This window comes from Oncorhynchus mykiss, chromosome 6 (assembly GCF_057628025.1).
Source record: "Oncorhynchus mykiss isolate SJ-2025 chromosome 6, ASM5762802v1, whole genome shotgun sequence".
In the NCBI taxonomy this organism is placed as follows: domain Eukaryota; kingdom Metazoa; phylum Chordata; class Actinopteri; order Salmoniformes; family Salmonidae; genus Oncorhynchus; species Oncorhynchus mykiss.
The window spans coordinates 24,907,356-24,927,801 of NC_143027.1; the positions used below are offsets into that span (position 1 = coordinate 24,907,356).

Sequence of the window (20,446 nt, forward strand, 5' to 3'; positions counted from 1 at the left end):
TGGCTACAGAGACTATTCTCCCCACGGGATGGAGGAGAGAGAACACATTTATTCGTTTTAGCACCTGTTTAGTAAAAGTATTTTCTTTCCTGGTTCTAGCCGGGAGAGTGACTAGCAATGAGGAACTGGAGGACATGCTGGAGAGTGGCAACCCATCCATTTTCACATCTGATGTAAGTTATCATAATAATAGTGAAGCTGGTTGAGCTGGTTGAGAGAATGCCAAGAGTGTGCAAAGCTGTCATTTTTCTTTGATTTTATTTCACCTTTATTTAACCAGGTAGGCCAGTTGAGAACAAGTTCTCATTTACATCTGCGACCTGGCCAAGATAAAGCAAAACAGTGCGACAAAAACAACAACACAGAGTTACACATAAACGTACAGTCAATAACAATATAGAAAAAATATATAAAAAATATATGTACAGCGTGTGCAAATGTAAAAGAGTAGAGAGATAAGGCAATGAAAAGGTCATAGAGGCGAAATAATTACAATTTAGCATTAACACTGGAGTTATAGATGTGCAGATGAAGATGTGCAAGTAGAGATACTGGGGTGCAAAAGAGCAAGAGAGTAAGTAATAATATGAGGATGAGGTAGTTTGGTGTGCTGTTTACAGATTGGCTGTGTACAGGTACAGTGACCGGTAAGCTGCTCTGACAGCTGATGCTTAAAGTTAGAGAGGGAGATATAAGACTCCAGCTTCAGTGATTTTTAAAATTCGTTAAAGTCATTGGCAGCAGAGAACTGGAAGGAAAGGCGGCCAAAGTAAGTTTTGGCTTTGGGGGTGACCAGTGAAATATACCTTCTGGAGCGTGTGCTACGGTGTGGGTGTTGCTATGGTGACCAGTGAGCTGAGATAAGGCGGGGCTTTACCTAGCAAAGACTTATAGATGTCCTGGAGCCAGTGAGTTTGGCGACGAATATGTAGTGAGGGCCAGCCAACAAGAGCATACAGGTCGCAGTGGTGGGTAGTATATGGGGCTTTGGAGACAAAATGGATGGCACTGTGATAGACTACATCCAGTTTGCTGAGTAGTTTTTGGGGGCTATTTTGTAAATGATATCGCTGAAGTCAAGGATCGGTAGGGTAGTCAGTTTTACGAGGGTATGTTTGGCAGCATGAATGAAGGAGGCTTTGTTGTGAATGAAGGCAAAGGGTGGCTACTTTGAAGAATCTAAAATATAAAATATATTTTGATTTGTTTAACACTTTTTTGGTTACTACATGATTCCATATGTTATTTCATAGTTTTGATTATTATTCTACAATGTAGAAAATAGAAAAAATAAAGAAAAACCCTTGAATGAGTAGGTGTGTCCAAACTTTTGACTGGTACTGTATGTATTTGAATTAAATAGACTGTCTTACTGGCTGTCTTCCTGTCGTCCACTTCCTCTCTCAGATCATCTCTGACTCTCAGGTCACGCGGCAGGCCTTGAATGAGATTGTGTCACGGCACCAGGATATCATCCGCCTGGAGTCCAGCATCAAGGAGCTCCATACCATGTTTATGGACATGGCCATGCTGGTGGAGAATCAGGTACTGTAGTGCAGTACTGTAATGCTGTCTTGAATATTATTAGTTCTGTTTTTAGTCAAACCCTACGAAACTCATGTGGTGCTGTTTAAAAGGGGGATATGGTCAACAACATAGAGAACAACGTCTCCAATGCAGCTGAATACATAGGCCGTGCCAAAGAGGAGACCAAAAAAGCTGTGAGATACCAGAAAAAATCCCGGAGGGTAAGTCTCCTCTTCCCCAAACGAAAGGTCACATGGTGCATCTGCTAATAATACTGGATAATACTGCTCAAGTTCGACTCTTTTAACTACTGCAACAGCTCTGAATGTTTTGGTCGTAAGAATAATATTATTTCAGTATCATATACTGATACCATTCTAAATGCCAGACAGAATGTTTAAATGCCATATCAAATGTCTAAATTGAATGTCAAAATGCCTCACTATCGCTAATGGGCAGTCATTTACATTGTCCGTTACCTGACTAATGTTTTCACTGAAATCACTGTAGTGTGTTTTGGGTCACGCATTATTAACCTAACCACTTTGTTTCTGTTCTTGGCAGAAACTCATCCTCCTTGCCTTTGCTCTATTGATCCTGCTTGCTGTCATTGCACTAATTGTTGGCCTGTCTGTTGGACTAACCAAATCCCCTGTATGAGCCCTGTCCTGCTATCTGTCTGGGGTAACTACTACTGTGCATTTTATCATGATCAACATAACATTCAACACCAATTCCTTCCATTACATCCCGACGCCGGCGGGTTTTTGACTTCTAACCCTTTTTAAACATTGTGTGTTTGAGCTACAGACTTCTGCGTCATACCATTGCATGTGTCTATTTCTTCTCCATCTGTTGGTTAATGGGGGCTGAGCTAGAGCGGTGTTTGTGAGATAAGGGCGGATCACGAAGGGGCCCGGGGCTGGGTGTTTTTACAAAAACGTCTGTAGACTGAATTGTTTGAGTTACAAACTATGAAAAGCTGCTCTACGATGCTCACTAGCTACACAAGCGTCGTTAGAAGGTAAGGGGTTCTTCTGCATAGAAGATCACACGAAATCCAAGGACATAGTGTCTATAATACTATAAGATCACATAGTTACTGTCACAATCTCCAAACTCCACACAGGTGTCACTGAATAGTTGGGATATTCATTTACCACTAAAAAAGCTATTTCTGTACTTACATCATTCACATACATTTCATTTTTATCAGGGGTTTTGCTTTGGCAGACTTTTTTTAAATTGACATTTGTCAATAAAACCCATGAATTTAACTGTTTATGTCAAGTTTTTTTTTTTTTTTTTTTACTTGTATCCCTGGTTGACCAGGTAAAACACTTCACTGTGAAGCTAAATATAAGGGACAAGCAGATAAATAAAAGTCAGATAGATGAAAAGCTGATTTTTGCTGGGCTCTTGGGAGTAATAGGGTTAACACATTGAGGTACTGTTCTTGATAGTGGTTGATATAGCAGTCCAGTTTTGATTTAGAGAATCTCAGAATTTGAGAATCACAGTAATGGATAAATTGCCAAGTTAGGTTCATAGTAACTACATTCAAATAGATGAACACAGACGCAATTATGTCGGTTAAAATTGGTCATTTTGTTTTTTTTATGTACTAAATGAACAGTGAACCAAATGTATCTTCCTCTCTCACAGAAATTGTTCTGGCTTGCCATTTGTGTGGCACTGGCTCTCCTCATAGTCATCATTATAGCAACCATATTTGACTGACCATTGAGAGGCTCCACTGTTCAGAACAGCAGATGAGTCTACAGCAGTTTCTCACACCTTTGGGGCCAAGTTCCAGTCATCATACCCTGCTCAATGTTCAACTCCTCATCCAACACCAAGACGGGCATTTCACTTCTCAGAGGACAATAGATCCAGCTGTATCCACCATGTTATTACAATATTACACCTCTTGACTCCATATAATGGCTGAGTCAGTGGCCTTGGCTTATACAATTTCACAGAAGCCCCAGGGCTCCTAGGAAAACACTCCCTCTTGCTGCAATAATACAGGGTAGCCTTTTTTACTGTCTGTGCAAGTAACTACAATGAAGTCTCTACAGGACTGCCATAGGCTACATGTCAACAATGACTACCATTGCAAACTACATAGACACACAGACTCACCTCTACTGCTGCCATAAAGGCTAATAGCACGTTAAATGGTAAGTAGAGAGATGTCACTTTCAAACTTCACTGAGCAGAATGATTTTTATCTACACCATAATTTAGACGCTTTAAAGCAATTCATTTCTAACTGTTAAAATATAACTTCAGTTTATGTGATTTTGTTCAATTTAGTGTAACGCCCAGAACAAAATGATTTCATACAGCTTAGGTGTAATGTTTTTGTTCCCTTGTGATGATCATGACTAAATGTGCCTTAAGAGAACCGAACACTATAATACTTATTAAGTGTACTAATTAATACACTCCCAATGAAAACTTTGATTGGAAACCATTTCACTGTTGGGATGCAATGTTTGTGTCTTGTTTTGACTACACCTATTACTTTGGTCTGCACTTAGATTTTTTATTTATTTATATGATTTATTTAAGTGTCATACACCTACTGGTGCTCAGCCCACATGGCCTTACAAGACACAACAGAACCAAATAACATTTGACAAATTATACATATCATTCGCATACAATAATCCTGGCCAGTATAGCTACCATCTAGCCACTCTACACAAAAAGTTGATATCTCCTTTCCTGGCGTCGTGAACAAACTGAGCAATCTCAAACACCATGTCTGAAACAGAATTCAAGCCTCATCTCATCGCGTAACCAGAAAACTTCAGTTGTCACCAAAATGTTACAAAAAAAGAACACGTCTCAGATTGTCATACAGGTCAATAAAACACTGAATGGATTTTGTCTTTGATTTCCCCGAGATCACACAGTATGAAATCATCTGAGCAAATTCTCTCCTCTTCAGGCACTCTGTTAAATCTACCTGACTCTATAGCCAGAGGGAGGGTTTTGAGTTGTGCACAAACTGACCTTTGGCTTTTTGTTAGGTTTAGGCGGACAAATGATTCAGGGGTGTAGTTCTCTTTGATGAGAGTGTATGTTTAAACCAATCATCAACTGCCCATTTTTCCTTGTGGATCAGCAAAAGTTTGTCCTTGATTTGGTTAACACCACATGGTAATTTGTTCCTGATTTGTTCCTTTGTATGAACAGATTGTTTGTAATACACACTCCTGAGATCTTTGTCTCCTGAGTGTGGCGCTTTTGATACATAGGTCATGTTGTTGTAGTATCATTGAGTCAGATCAACATTGAGTCAGATCAACATTGAGTCAGATCAACATTGAGTCAGATCTTTCTGCAGTTGATACAGCTGGAATATTGTGTAGATAAACAATAAATATGTAAGTGAATTATCATCCGGATTCTTAGTGTTTCATTTCAGTTTGCGGTGCTCTGTTTGAGTACACGGTTAGGCAGTGCAATCAGATGCATCCCCCTTAGATTTCTTCACATTGTATTGTGTTATAAAGTGGGATTAAAATTGATTTAATTGTATTTTATTTGTCAACGATCTACACAAAATACTCTGTAATGTCAAAGTGGAAGAAAAAATCTAACCTTTTTTTTAAAGATGAATGAAAAATGAAACAATATAACTTGATTAGGTAAGTATTCACCCCCGAGTCAATACATGTTAGAAAGGGAAAGGGGATACCTAGCCAGCTGCACAACTGAATGCATTCAACCAAAATGTGTCTTCCGCATTTAACCCTACCCCTCTGAATCACAGAGTTGCGGGGAGAGCTGCCTTAATGGAAGTCCACGTCATCGGCACCCAGGAGGAGTTGGGTTTAACTGACTTGCTCAAGGGCAGAACTGCAGATTTTTCTACTTTGCCGGCTTGGGGATTAGAACCAACAACCTTTTGGTTACGGGCCCAACGCTTTTAACCGTGTGTGTTTGAGTGCGTGTGAGATAGAGAGGGAGATTGCTGCATTGGACCTTTAAATCTTTCTTGCCAAGGATTCAAGAGGGCGAGCATGAAAAGCTCAACATTAAAAATGTCATGGCAAGAGCCAAAGGGGAAAGTTATATAATGCAGAAGTCCATTGTGCCAGGAGGAGCAGATCAGAAACAGGAAGAAACCAAAAGGAATTGAAAATGATACAGAGGCAATGGGCATTTCACTGGGAGTCACTGAAAGTCCTTATTATGAGATAGTGAGTAATAATGAGATAGTAAGTCAAAATTATGAGATAATAAGTAGCTAGCTACCCACGAAGTTACCCATTAGTTTTAGGTCATTTTTTAAAAACTATCTGGTTAGTTATGTTATTATGATTCACATGTACAGTGCCTTCGGAAAGTATTCAGACCCCTTGACTTTTTCCACATATTGTTAGGTTACAGACTTATTCTAAAATGGATAAGAAAAATAAAAAAAATCCTCAGCAATCCCCACACAATATCCCATAATGACAAAGTGAAAACAGGTTTATAGACATTTTAAAAATGTATTACAAAAACAGAAAGACCTTATTTACATAATTATTCAGCCCCTTAGCTATGAGACTCGAAATTGAGCTCAGGTGCATCCTGTTTCCATTGATAATCCTTAAGATGTTTCTACAACTTGATTTGAGTCTTTCTGTGGTAAATTCAATTGATTGCACATGATTTGGAAAGGCACACAACTGTCTATTTAGTTGACAGTGCATGTCAGAGCAAAAACCAAGCCATGAGGTCGAAGGAATTGTCCGTAGAGCTTTGATACAGGATTGTGTCGAGGCACAGATCTGGAAAAAGAATGTATGCAGCATTGAAGGTCCCCAAGAACACAGTAGCCTCCATCATTCTTAAATGGAAGATATTTGGAAACACCAAGACTCTCCCTAGAGCAAAGTACAGAGAGGTCCTTGATGAAAACCTGCTCCAGAGTTCACTTTCCAACAGGACAACGACCCTAAGCACACAGCCAAGACAACGCAGGAGTGGCTTCGGAACAAGTCTCTGAACGTCCCTGAGTGGCCCAACCAGATTGGACTTGAACCCGATTGAACATCTCTGGAGAGACCTGAAAATAGCTGTGCAGCAACGCTCCCCATCCAACCTGACCGAGCTTGAGAGGATCTGCAGAGAAGAATGGGAGAAACTCCCCAAATACAGGTGTGCCAAGCATGTAGCGTCATACCCTAGAAGACTCGAGGCTGTAATCGCTGTAAAAGGTGCTTCCACAAAATACTGAGTAAAGGGTCTGAATACTTATGTAAATGTGATATTTCAATTTTTTTAAATTAGCAAACATTTCTAAAAAAAATGTTTTTGCTTTGTCCTTATAGGGTATTGTGTTTAGATTGACGGGGGAAAAAAACAATTTAATCAATTTTAGAATAACGTTTTAAAAAATGTGGGAAAAGTCGAGGATACTTTCTGAAGGCAGTGTAGCTAGCTGATAGCAATGAAGTAAAACGTTTGCTTTGTGTATATCTTGTTTCGTCTCTATTGCCATTGTCCTGGCTGGAAGAAATGTCAGTCAATAGTGCTTACTGGCTAGCTACCCACAAAAAAATGTAATCTACTTTGCATAACATTTGTTTTAGGTCATTTTTGCCTGTTTAACTAGCTGGCTAGCTAGATTATTAAAATTCACATATATCGAGCTGATAATTCTGAAGTAAAACGTTTGCTTGGTGTATATCTTGTTTTGTCTCTTGTTGCCATTGTCCTGGCTGGAAGAAGGTTCAGTGAACGGGGAGTTAGAGCATGAGGTAATACAACAGGGGGAGTGCGTGTGCTTCTCAAATGTAATGTTTTATGCGTTCTCCACACTCTCATCCTCACAAGAACGAACTCAAGAGAATGCCGGAGAATGCACTCTGAGCATGAGAGTGTGGAGCACGGTAGTATGCATATTCAGAAACACGTCATAATTATGAGATACTATGTCAAAATGATGAGATAGTAAGTCTGGATAGTCATGCAGATTGACCCCTTTTTAAAGTTTTAGAATAGCTTTTACCCTGCCCTGAACCATATATACCTTTTCATATACAGACCAAAATTCCACAAATTTTCCATGCCTGCATTTTTATACCAGGTTTTTCCTATATCTGAAAGGGGTAGAGGGTAAAAAAAACATGGAAAAATAAAAGCCACCTAAAGATCTAATCATGATTACTGAATTTTCACAGACCCTGTAACCAAAATACAGGTATCGGGTCTGTGTGAATTGTTCTCTGCTTTTTCGCAGGTAAATTCATTAACACTTCCATGTTCAATACCCCCCCCCAATTTGCCAGTCAACAACTAATATTTATCTACCTGCAAATAACAGTTTGAAAGGGAGTCAAACATGTCCTTAAATTTTCTGCAGGTAACATACCACATATTCGGATACTCTACCCTGCACCTTAGAGACTGCTGCCCTATGTACATAGTCATTGGTCAACACTGGTCACTTTAATAATGTCTACCCACTTTATATGTACAGTGCCTTGCGAAAGTATTCGGCCCCCTTGAACTTTGCGACCTTTTGCCACATTTCAGGCTTCAAACATAAAGATATAAAACTGTATTTTTTTGTGAAGAATCAACAACAAGTGGGACACAATCATGAAGTGGAACGACATTTATTGGATATTTCAAACTTTTTTAACAAATCAAAAACTGAAATATTGGGCGTGCAAAATTATTCAGCCCACTTAAGTTAATACTTTGTAGCGCCACCTTTTGCTGCGATTACAGCTGTATGTCGCTTGGGGTATGTCTCTATCAGTTTTGCACATCGAGAGACTGACATTTTTTCCCATTGCTCCTTGCAAAACAGCTCGAGCTCAGTGAGGTTGGATGGAGAGCATTTGTGAACAGCAGTTTTCAGTTCTTTCCACAGATTCTCGATTGGATTCAGGTCTGGACTTTGACTTGGCCATTCTAACACCTGGATATGTTTATTTTTTTAACCATTCCATTGTAGATTTTGCTTTATGTTTTGGATCATTGTCTTGTTGGAAGACAAATCTCCGTCCCAGTCTCAGGTCTTTTGCAGACTCCATCAGGTTTTCTTCCAGAATGGTCCTGTATTTGGCTCCATCCATCTTCCCATCAATTTGAACCATCTTCCCTGTCCCTGCTGAAGAAAAGCAGGCCCAAACCATGATGCTGCCACCACCATGTTTGACAGTGGGGATGGTGTGTTCAGCTGTGTTGCTTTTACGCCAAACATAACGTTTTGCATTGTTGCCAAAAGTTCAATTTTGGTTTCATCTGACCAGAGCACCTTCTTCCACATGTTTGGTGTGTCTCCCAGGTGGCTTGTGGCAAACTTTAAACAACACTTTTTATGGATATCTTTAAGAAATGGCTTTCTTCTTGCCACTCTTCCATAAAGGCCAGATTTGTGCAATATACGACTGATTGTTGTCCTATGGACAGAGTCTCCCACCTCAGCTGTAGATCTCTGCAGTTCATCCAGAGTGATCATGGGCCTCTTGGCTGCATCTCTGATCAGTCTTCTCCTTGTATGAGCTGAAAGTTTAGAGGGACGGCCAGGTCTTGGTAGATTTGCAGTGGTCTGATACTCCTTCCATTTCAATAATATCGCTTGCACAGTGCTCCTTGGGATGTTTAAAGCTTGGGAAATCTTTTTGTATCCAAATCCGGCTTTAAACTTCTTCACAACAGTATCTCGGACCTGCCTGGTGTGTTCCTTGTTCTTCATGATGCTCTCTGCGCTTTTAACGGACCTCTGAGACTATCACAGTGCAGGTGCATTTATACGGAGACTTGATTACACACAGGTGGATTGTATTTATCATCATTAGTCATTTAGGTCAACATTGGATCATTCAGAGATCCTCACTGAACTTCTGGAGAGAGTTTGCTGCACTGAAAGTAAAGGGGCTGAGTAATTTTGCACGCCCAATTTTTCAGTTTTTGATTTGTTAAAAAAGTTAGAAATATCCAATAAATGTCGTTCCACTTCATGATTGTGTCCCACTTGTTGTTGATTCTTCACAAAAAAATACAGTTTTATATCTTTATGTTTGAAGCCTGAAATGTGGCAAAAGGTCGCAAAGTTCAAGGGGGCCGAATACTTTCGCAAGGCACTGTATATACTGTATTCTAGTCATGGCTCATCCTTTGTAACTACTGCTGTACACACGTTTTCTATTTATATACTGTCCATACTGCCTTTACACACTATATGTATATGCAGTACATTCAGAAAGTATTCAGACCCCTTCACTTTTTCCACATTGTTACATTACAGCCTTATTCTAAAATGGATTACATAGGTTTCCCCCCTCTACACACAATATTCCACAATGACAAAGAAAAAACAGTATTTTATTTACATTTTTGCAAATTTACGTATAAAAAATGAAATATCACTTTTACATAAGTATTCAGTCACTATTTTCCGTACTTTTTTGAAGCACCGTTGGCAGCGATTCCAACCTAGAGTCTTGGATATAACGCTACAAACTTGGCACATCTGTACTTGGGGAGTTTCTCCCATTCTTCTCTGCAGATCCTCTCAAGCTGTCAGGTTGGATGGGGAGCGTCACTGCACAGCTATTTTCAGGTCTTTCCAGAGATGCTCGAGTGGGTTCAAGTCCGGGCTCTGGCTAAAACTCAAGGATATTCAGAGACTTGTACTGAAGCCACTCCTGTGTTGTCTTGGCTGTGTGCTTCGGGTCATTGTCCTGGTGGAAGGTGAACCTTTGCCCCAGTCTGAGGTTCTGAATGCTCTGGAGGAGGTTTTTATCAAGGAGCTCATTCATCTTTCCCTCGACCCTGACTCCCAATCCATGCCACTGTAAAACATCCCCACCGCATGATGCTGCTACCACCATGCGTCACCGTAGGGATGGTATTAGCTAAGTGATGAGCGGTGCCTGGTTTCTTCCAGATGTGACACAAAGAGTTCAATATTGGTTTCATCCGACCAGAAAATCTTGTTTCTCATGGTCTGAGAGTCTAGGTGCCTTTTGGCAAACTCCAAGTGAGCTGTCATGAGCCTTTTACTGAGGAGTGGCTTCCTTCCAGCCACTCTACCATAAAGGCCTGATTGGTGGAGTGCTAAAGAGATGATTGTCCTTCTGCAAGGTTCTCCCATCTCCAGAGAGAAACTGTGGGTCTAACAAAGGCTCTGAACACTTATGTAAATAAGGTATTTGTGTTTTTTATTTTTAATACATTTGCAAACATTTCTGAAAACCTTTTTTCACTTTCTCATTATGGGGTATTGTGTGTAAACTGATGGAGTTTTATTTATTTAATCGATTTTAGAATAAGGCTGTAACATAAAAAAAATGGAGGGGGGAGGGTCAAGGCGTCTGAATACTTTCCAAATACATTCTCTCCATATATACATTTATATACATTATGTATATATATTTATATTCCGGGCTCTGACATTGCCCGTTCTGATATTTCAGATTTTTTAAATAAAAATAATTCTGGATTACGTGTGTATTTATTGCTAGGTATTGCTGCACTGTTGGAGCTAGAAACACAAGCATTTCGCTGCACCAGTGATAACATTTGCAAATCTATGTATATAGACTTTTTTTCCTACTGTATTATTGACTGTATGTTTTGTTCATTCCATGTGTAACTCTGTGTTGTTGTATGTGTCGAACTGCTATGCTTTATCTTGGCCAGGTCGCAGTTGCAAATGAGAACTTGTTCTCAACTAGCTTACCTGGTTAAATAAAGGTGAAATAAAATAAAAATGTACGCGACCAATAAAGATGGATTTGAATTCATCTTCGTTCACACGTCCCGATCTATCTGCCTACATTTGTGGCTGCGCCTGACTGTTGATTATTGTTCGCTGTTCGTGACCTTGATTTTATACTCATTTGTATTTTTCTCACTTTTTTGAGAATTATATTGACATAGTACAATTGTATGTCCGTTTTTATTTGTGTTGTTAGCTTTAGGATACTTGTTCCCGCGGTAAGATTTGGACTATGCCTATACAGGCTACCAAGCCTACCTGAGCGGCTCCTCCCTCCCGTAAAAAGCCCATTCAGGCTGGTGGCCGCTTTCTCTGCACTGGGCATAACTATAAAGAGGAAAGAACTGTCAGTCCTAGTGATATGGTGCCGGTGGGTCCCGAACTGAGAGAATGGCGAGCGATAGGCCTACATGCGGTAGGCTACCTAGGCTGGAACGGCCTGGTTTGGTAGGCTATTCAGTGCTCTAACTGCAAGCTATGTTTGTCTTCGTGCCATGACCATGAATGTTCTGCTGAACCGCAGCCCAGTCGTAGCATCATGAGGCTTCAAGATACACATTTTAAACGTCTGTCTAAGTGGTGGGCCTATTCATTGTGTCAGTAGTTTCAATTCAATCTTTGGAAATGCTTTGGCTGGAATTGAATTGAATAAAAAAAGTCCTCATCGTTCTGGTAATATCCTAATAGTAATAACCATGGTAAATCAAAATGAAATCAAAGCTGCAGAGTCCAAAATGAATGAGTCCTCATACCTGCTGACATCTAGTGTCCATAATCGAGCACTGGACCACTTGACACATTACCTTATTATACCAGATGCATAATGTATTGTTTTTTCATATGTCCTCCATGCAAATCAAATGTTTAATTATTATTTAGCTTCAAATCCTTTTCAATTATTCTAAAGTCATTGGCATACAATGAGAGTCCTATGATTGATTTGTGTGATATTGTAAGGATGGTACCATATTAGTGTTAGATACAGTAGCTGTTGCCTATTATGTTTAGCATGGGTTGTGTTTTATGCACTGGTATCAGTTTGAAGTATATTTAAATTCTCACTGACTAAAACATTCATTATTTTTTTTCAAGCTAAAACAAGCCTACCAGTATGTTTGGTTTGCCAATTAATAGCCTCAACCATCCAGAAATCCATATTTAAAGCTGTTGAAATGGCCTCTCACATGTTTATTTCTGTTGTATTTTTAAAGGCTTAAGTCCGTGAGGCAGCAGGGTTGTGTCTGCAGTGTTTTCTATGCACTAACAAATAATCCAACATCCACCATTATGTAACTCCCCGGAAAACAGTTATGAATAATCTCAGCATGCTATAGTGACATCATCAGTGGCTTCTGACCATGGCCAGAGCCCAGAGCTTTTGGGAAAACATGCGGACGGCACTGCCATGGTAGGTCATTGCGAAGATCACTGGGGATTCCTAATTCATATGCAATGTTACATTGATTACATGGACTTACTGCAGTCTGAGAGGACACACAATTGGGTTGTAAGAGCAGTTTTGAGTGTCCCTGTGGTTGTATTTGATTGTAGTGTGTGTGTGTGTGTGTGTGTGTGTGTGTGTGTGTGTGTGTGTGTGTGTTTGTGTTACACAGGAGACAATGGGTGGTCAGAAAGAGCAGAAGGCTTGTTGTGAAGGGGAGAAACTACTGAGAGTGTCCCAGTCCCAGAGGGAAGTGATGTGGAGCCAGAGACAGTGGTCAGACACAGCTAAGAACAACTCCACCCACATGAGGGACAAGGACAAGGTGAGTGGATCCTTCTCTGGCAACCAACCACTGACTGAGGTGGTGTATTTCCCCAGGTTGTAAGGTTTGCCCATATCTTTATGTGGGGATATTACACAGACGCTATGGTTATTGTTGCAGTCTGGTAGCTTAGAAAATGGAGCATGCTGCAAAAAGCATTGTTTTTATCAAGTGGGAAGTTGTAGTATGTCTTTAAAGGATTAGTAGTTGATGATGCTACGATTAGGATTTGACCTCACCCTGCACCATTCAGTCCCAAAGCTCTCCCAAAGCGCTCACCATTCACTCCCAAAGCTTAACAGTGCAGGGTCATTACTATCCATATCACCATGTGAAACTTTCAGTTGATGAATCAACCAAGATGGGTTTAATTGTATTCATTTACAGCAGCAATACTCAGTTCTATACTGTATAATATATTATATTTAAATGATCGTTAAACAAATTAAAATAACTAGCTTGATATTATGTACTTTGAAAGTGTAGTACTATAATTATATAAGTATCTATTTGTATATGCATTTTCTTAAAAAAACATTATAGCTTCCCTTACAGAACCCACAGGGTGAAACATATTTAGCAGTCTTCCTTAGCCGCTAAAGTGGCTTAACAGATCAATAGAAAGGGCCTTGTCCAAGGTCCCACTTTGGAGCACTCAGAGACATTCTCAGAGAAATGAGCTTTGTTTCTCCTCTTTGACCCTTTATTCCGACGTTGGGGTCTAAAGTGGGCTTTTAGCCCCCAGGTCGCTCTCAGGGCTGACATGAACTTTAAAAGCAAGCAGCAGTTTGACCCACATGGCTTTGATCTGCGGCATCAAGACACACATCCTCACTACCTCTCAAATCCAAGCCACACAGGGGACTTCTATTCTATAAAGGTCTTTAAATCAGGGGATATTACACAGTCATTGCTTGTGAATGTGTCTGTAATTTATCAAACAGGAAGGATTTTTATTTTATTTTTGCCAAGCATTAAATTAATTTGCCAAGATAGAGACAAATTTTGGATTGGAGGTGGCCTAGCCTGTAATGTGTATATTAATGATCAAGTGTGTGTCTGCCTGCAGCTAGCCAGTGCTGAGCTCCTCCTTGCGTGTTTGCACTGAGAGTAGAGGACATGGGCGGGGAGCATTTGACATCAATCGTGTGTGATCTAGAGCCAAAGTGTTAAGCAGCAGTTGTGCAATGGAGGCTCTCAATTGGGATTGCAAAGAGGGTCCTGCTGGAGAGGGAGGGAGGGCACAAAACAGAGAGAGAGAAAAATAGCTGCTGTGGTTGCTAGGCAGCCAAGCAGAGGAGAGCATATCTGTTTTGGGCTCTGTTTATTCTCTCCCTCCCTCGCCAGAGTGCACTACCACAGCCATCCAGAGAGAGCAGCCTCTGCATGTGTTTCCCCCCCCCTCTTTCCTCTATCTCCCAATAGGGAAAAACCCAGGATGACACAAATAATCCCCTTTAATACCCATCTGCTTTTGATTTCCCGATCTAGGATTGGATGCGCAATGTTCTTGCCAGTGTTTGGCGTAGCTGATTGGTCGTACCCACTGTGCAATGGAAGAGGGTTTGTTGGGCTGGGCCTAGGGGGATCCTCTTTAGCATAATGACCCATGAGGAGGCTGAGCTACCCGATTAGACCAAGAAACACTGCTACAGAGCAAGGAGGAAGGAGAAGGGGAGGCCACAGCCAAACATAACCTAATTTGACCTTGTCAGCTTTAATCATGGCTTCTCATCAGCTGTGGGGAGGTGGGGTGGCGGTGTGGTGGGAGAAGGTACTAGGGCACATGGACATATCCATTCTCTGTAATTGGAGAGAGTGAAGACGAAGAGAGAAAAATAGCAACAGTGATTTAAGGCAGAGACTGAAGGAGAAGTCCTGGAGAGAGCGTTGCTTCAGTGCTGCACTCACGGCCTCTGCACCCCTGCGTGCCTGTGTCTGTGTGAGTAAGCGTGTGAGAGAGAGAGAGAGCAAAAAAGAGGGGGGAGAGGGGGGCGTGTAGATGTGTGTGTGTGCTTGCTACACAGCCATGGTAGTGTGAGCTGAATGATGCTCTCTGGCTGTCTCTCTCCGCGCTGCCTGGCTGTTCCTGCTTTCTGCCGCCGCGCGCTGATGAACCATTTTAAGCTGCAGCGGACACACACAGCCCCGAACAACCGCTTCCTTGCAACGGCCATCATCCTGGTTCTACTGTCAGCTGATGGTCTGACACAGTAGGACACTGCTGCCTCTGCACCGCTCCTACAACAGGGAAATACAGAGACAGGACTGCTGCTTGTGAGGTACTGTCAAACCCCCTCTGTTTTTCTCTACAGGCTGCACTGGACTGGCTTGTTTCTACTGCCGCTGCTGCAGAAGCACTGTGCTGCTGGGGGAATGATGATCATAACATGCCTCTGTGTCACGGCTCAGCTGCTCTGCAGTTCTCTGCATGGATCTCTCTCTAATGTACGTGGAGCAGAGAAGGAGAAAGATGCAGAATATTTCAGCAGGAACCGACAGAGAATGCCAGCAGCCAGAGGACCTACTGTAGAATAGCTTTAGCATGAATGAGAGGATCTGGAAGTATGTTGTATAGGAATCCTGTGCTCTGGAGTTGAAATTATTGGAGGACATTAGTATTTGTGTAGTGTGGTAGTGAAGACTTTAGGGACTGTAGTGTGTTTGGGGAAATGTCAATAAGAAGCCAAACTATGGTATTTGTGCTAGTAAAGTTCCATGCTAATACTGTATGCTAGTGAAGATACATTGTGTTGGTGTGTTGGGGAAATTGATTGTTAACGTTAGGGGAATTAATATGGGATATGGTAATTAGGGGAAAGCCTATTGGTCAGTTTTAATGGATAATTTGGGAACTGAGTGTTTTATTAGTGGTCAATGTGTTAGTGTACAACACTTGAGAAATTAGACGACTCTTGGTATTACAGTTTGTGTTAAGGGGGTTGAATCATTTAGGGAGGTCAGTGTTTAATTTGCAATGACTTGCTGAATTAGGGCACAACAGAGTGTGGTTTGTAAGTTGGTGGTTAGAGGACATTGTTTAACTGGGATGTCCCAGGGGCTGGCATTGGTGTGTCTTCTCAGGGATTCATTCAGCATTGAGCAACACTAAGTAATAGCAGAGATGAGATGAAGGAAAGAATAACTATATTTTAGTGTGTGTGTGAGACAGAGAATGTGTGTGTGTGTGTGTGTGCGTATGCTTTTATGTGTGTGAATGAGTTCTCTCTGCCTCCCAAGGTCGCTTCTCAGAAGTCCCATAATTAGGGCTGTCATCCTCCACCAATCACCTGTGCGTGAGAGAGTAGCCCTCCACCGCCTATCCCCATTCACAGCTCCACCTGCCCACCTAGACAAGGAAACATCCCCATTCACAGCTCCACCTGCCCACCTTGACAAGGAAACATTCCCCATTCACAGCTCCACCTGCCCACCTAGACAAGGAAACATTCCCCATTCACAGCTCCACCTGCCCACCTAGACAAGGAAACATTCATTATTCACAGCTCCACCTGCCCACCTAGACAAGGAAACATTCCCCATTCACAGCTCCACCTTCCCACCTAGACATGGAAACATTCCTCATTCACAGCTCCACCTGCCCACCTAGACAAGGAAACATTCCTCATTCACAGCTCCACCTGCCCACCTTGACAAGGAAACATTCCCCATTCACAGCTCCACCTGCCCACCTAGACAAGGAAACATTCCCCATTCACAGTTCCACCTGCCCACCTTGACAAGGAAACATTCCCCATTCACAGCTCCACCTGCCCACCTAGACAAGGAAACATTCCCCATTCACAGCTCCACCTGCCCACCTAGACAAGGAAACATTCCCCATTCACAGTTCCACCTGCCCACCTTGACAAGGAAACATTCCCTATTCACAGCTCCACCTGCCCACCTTGACAAGGAAACATTCCTCATTCACAGCTCCACCTGCCCACCTTGACAAGGAAACATTCCCCATTCACAGCTCTACCTGCCCACCTAGACAAGGAAACATTCCCCATTCACAGCTCCACCTGCCCACCTAGACAAGGAAACATTCCCCATTAACAGCTCCACCTGCCCACCTAGACAAGGAAACATTCCTCATTCACAGCTCCACCTGCCCACCTTGACAAGGAAACATTCCTCATTCACAGCTCCACCTGCCCACCTTGACAAGGAAACATTCCTCATTCACAGCTCCACCTGCCCACCTAGACAAGGAAACATGGAAATGTATCATTCCAGTTACTATCCCTGAACAGACACCAAGCTGCTTTCCTCTTTACTATGTACTGTAGTACACTGGTAGCCATTTAACAGAAAGGACTTGTAATCACCAAGCTTGAAAATCAAATGACTCAAATAGAAGTTTCCTGTTCAGTGGAAGAAATGATAATTTTTATGCCATTTCATGCCAACAAAATTACATGACTCAATGATAATTTTAGGGGGAGGGTTTGTCGAGCTACAATCCTATTAAAATGCTCCATGTGCCCCTCTTTCAGTGATGAAACGACTGTATTGTGAGAGGCACTGTGGTGCTTCCAAGCTGAGTGAAATAAAATGGTTGACTGTGTCAGTCCTACAGTATATCATGCAGCCTAATGCAGGCAGTGAAGCCAGCAGCAGTACAGCAGCAGTACAGCACTCTACGTGTCAAGGTTTTGTCCTGCTTGCATCTTAACGATAGAAGCGTTATGTAAGCTAAGCGTGCGAGGGTCAGTGCTCCTCCTGTGCTAGCTAGGATGCTGTGGTGGTGTGGTGGACCGTACAGTGGGAGCAGCTGGAACAGTGCTGAATGACGCTGAGACTGATGCAGAGACGTAGGTCAAGGCTGGCCCCTCAGTGGAGGCGGGAGGATGGGTTATGTGAGAGGAGAGGAGCGTGGCCCTGAGCGCTCACTGCTTTCTCTGATGACTGAGCATAGGCTGTAGTAACAACTGGAGCCCTGTATTACTGCTGCTGTTGTGGGCTGGCCTGGCGGCAGCACGTGACCGGCCCTGGCTGCCATGGTGGGAGGTATTAGTGATATGAACAGAAGGGTCCGTGTCCAGGATTACGCAACAGCATCTTCTCTGCCTGGGAAAGCAGCTCTGTAAAGATGACGGCAGTAGACAGCCCAGTCAGTGAAAGTGCATCATCATCACCCCCGTCATTGTTGCTGTGAACCTGTCCGGTGCATGATAAGGCAAGCAAGTGATTTTTGTCCTCTTTTTTCCCCCAGCTGCTGAAAAGCGGCAGGGCTTTTCCTACGTATGCGAGCAGATTTAATTGTACCGTAGATTTGCAAACCCGGTTCATCCATGATTTGTAATTCCTATCTCTACACACTCGACCCTAAGCTACTGGATACACAAGTGTGTGTATGTGGGTCTGTTTTTGTGTGTGTACATTTACACAGCATATCAGTGTACACACACACAAAACCATATGTGCACATGTTTGCGTTATGCTCCCCTGAGCACATAACATGCAATGTACAGTGCCTTGCGAAAGTATTCGGCCCCCTTGAACTTTGCGACCTTTTGCCACATTTCAGGCTTCAAACATAAAGATATAAAACTGTATTTTTTTGTGAAGAATCAACAACAAGTGGGACACAATCATGAAGTGGAACGACATTTATTGGATATTTCAAACTTTTTTAACAAATCAAAAACTGAAAAATTGGGCGTGCAAAATTATTCAGCCCCCTTAAGTTAATACTTTGTAGCGCCACCTTTTGCTGCGATTACAGCTGTAAGTCGCTTGGGGTATGTCTCTATCAGTTTTGCACATCGAGAGACTGACATTTTTTCTCATTCCTCCTTGCAAAACAGCTCGAGCTCAGTAAGGTTGGATGGAGAGCATTTGTGAACAGCAGTTTTCAGTTCTTTCCACAGATTCTCGATTGGATTCAGGTCTGGACTTTGACTTGGCCATTCTAACACCTGGATATGTTTATTTTTGAACCATTCCATTGTGGATTTTGCTTTATGTTTTGGATCATTGTCTTGTTTGGAAGACAAATCTCCGTCCCAGTCTCAGGTCTTTTGCAGACTCCATCAGGTTTTCTTCCAGAATGGTCCTGTATTTGGCTCCATCCATCTTCCCATCAATTTTAACCATCTCCCCTGTCCCTGCTGAAGAAAAGCAGGCCCAAACCATGATGCTGCCACCACCATGTTTGACAGTGGGGATGGTGTGTTCAGCTGTGTTGCTTTTACGCCAAACATAACGTTTTGCATTGTTGCCAAAAAGTTCAATTTTTGGTTTCATCTGACCAGAGCACCTTCTTCCACATGTTTGGTGTGTCTCCCAGGTGGCTTGTGGCAAACTTTAAACAACACTTTTTATGGATATCTTTAAGAAATGGCTTTCTTCTTGCCACTCTTCCATAAAGGCCAGATTTGTGCAATATACGACTGATTGTTGTCCTATGGACAGAGTCTCCCACCTCAGCTGTAGATCTCTGCAGTTCATCCAGAGTGATCATGGGCCTCTTGGCTGCATCTCTGATCAGTCTTCTCCTTGTATGAGCTGAAAGTTTAGAGGGACGGCCAGGTCTTGGTAGATTTGCAGTGGTCTGATACTCCTTCCATTTCAATATTATCGCTTGCACAGTGCTCCTTGGGATGTTTAAAGCTTGGGAAATCTTTTTGTATCCAAATCCGGCTTTAAACTTCTTCACAACAGTATCTCGGACCTGCCTGGTATGTTCCTTGTTCTTCATGATGCTCTCTGCGCTTTTAACGGACCTCTGAGACTATCACAGTGCAGGTGCATTTATACGGAGACTTGATTACACACAGGTGGATTGTATTTATCATCATTAGTCATTTAGGTCAACATTGGATCATTCAGAGATCCTCACTGAACTTCTGGAGAGAGTTTGCTGCACTGAAAATAAAGGGGCTGAATAATTTTGCACGCCCAATTTTTCAGTTTTTGATTTGTTAAAAAAGTTAGAAATATCCAATAAATGTCGTTCCACTTCATGATTGTGTCCCACTTGTTGTTGATTCTTCACAAAAAAATACAGTTTTATATCTTTATGTTTGAAGCCTGAAATGTGGCAAAAGGTCGCAAAGTTCAAGGGGGCCGAATACTTTCGCAAGGCACTGTAAATGAGATGTAAGTGGATATGGGCAATTCCACGGAATCAGAATGACGTCGAGACGTTGAATCTTCACTTTAAAAGTACCCCAAACACAAACCATTGCGAAGTTAAACAAACCATACAACTCTGTGCACAGGTACTACTTTTAACAATTTCCACTGAAAATGTTACAAAAACACATTCAATGGAAGAACAGTGCAGATGTAAAGTTTGGTAACAGAATGACGGTAAAATCTCCCCCTGTGACCACCTTTTCCAAAAGGTCTCTTAAATATCTACTCAGAATGAAGATTCAAAGATGTCTGCAGAAAGAAT

General features: G+C 41.9%; 1 protein-coding gene across 4 annotated transcripts in view; it reads left to right on the plus strand.

The window, feature by feature from the left end:
• Nucleotides 1-20,446, plus strand: part of LOC110525587 (syntaxin-2) — a 146,773-nt gene that overhangs the window by 3,723 nt on the left and 122,604 nt on the right. For 2 of the 4 annotated variants that reach the window (XM_090237409.1, XM_090237410.1), the window contains exon 1: nucleotides 14,665-15,317. Coding sequence is in view for 2 of the 4 variants with exons in the window: in XM_090237411.1 (XP_090093537.1) it covers nucleotides 100-173; nucleotides 1,408-1,545; nucleotides 1,638-1,748; nucleotides 12,883-13,035 (476 nt within the window). In the remaining 2 variants the exon portion in view is untranslated. Of the gene's footprint in view, nucleotides 1-99; nucleotides 174-1,407; nucleotides 1,546-1,637; nucleotides 1,749-2,091; nucleotides 2,326-12,882; nucleotides 13,036-14,664; nucleotides 15,318-20,446 lie in introns of those variants that run through there. The other 2 variants (XM_090237411.1, XM_090237412.1) reach the window with 2 other exon arrangements.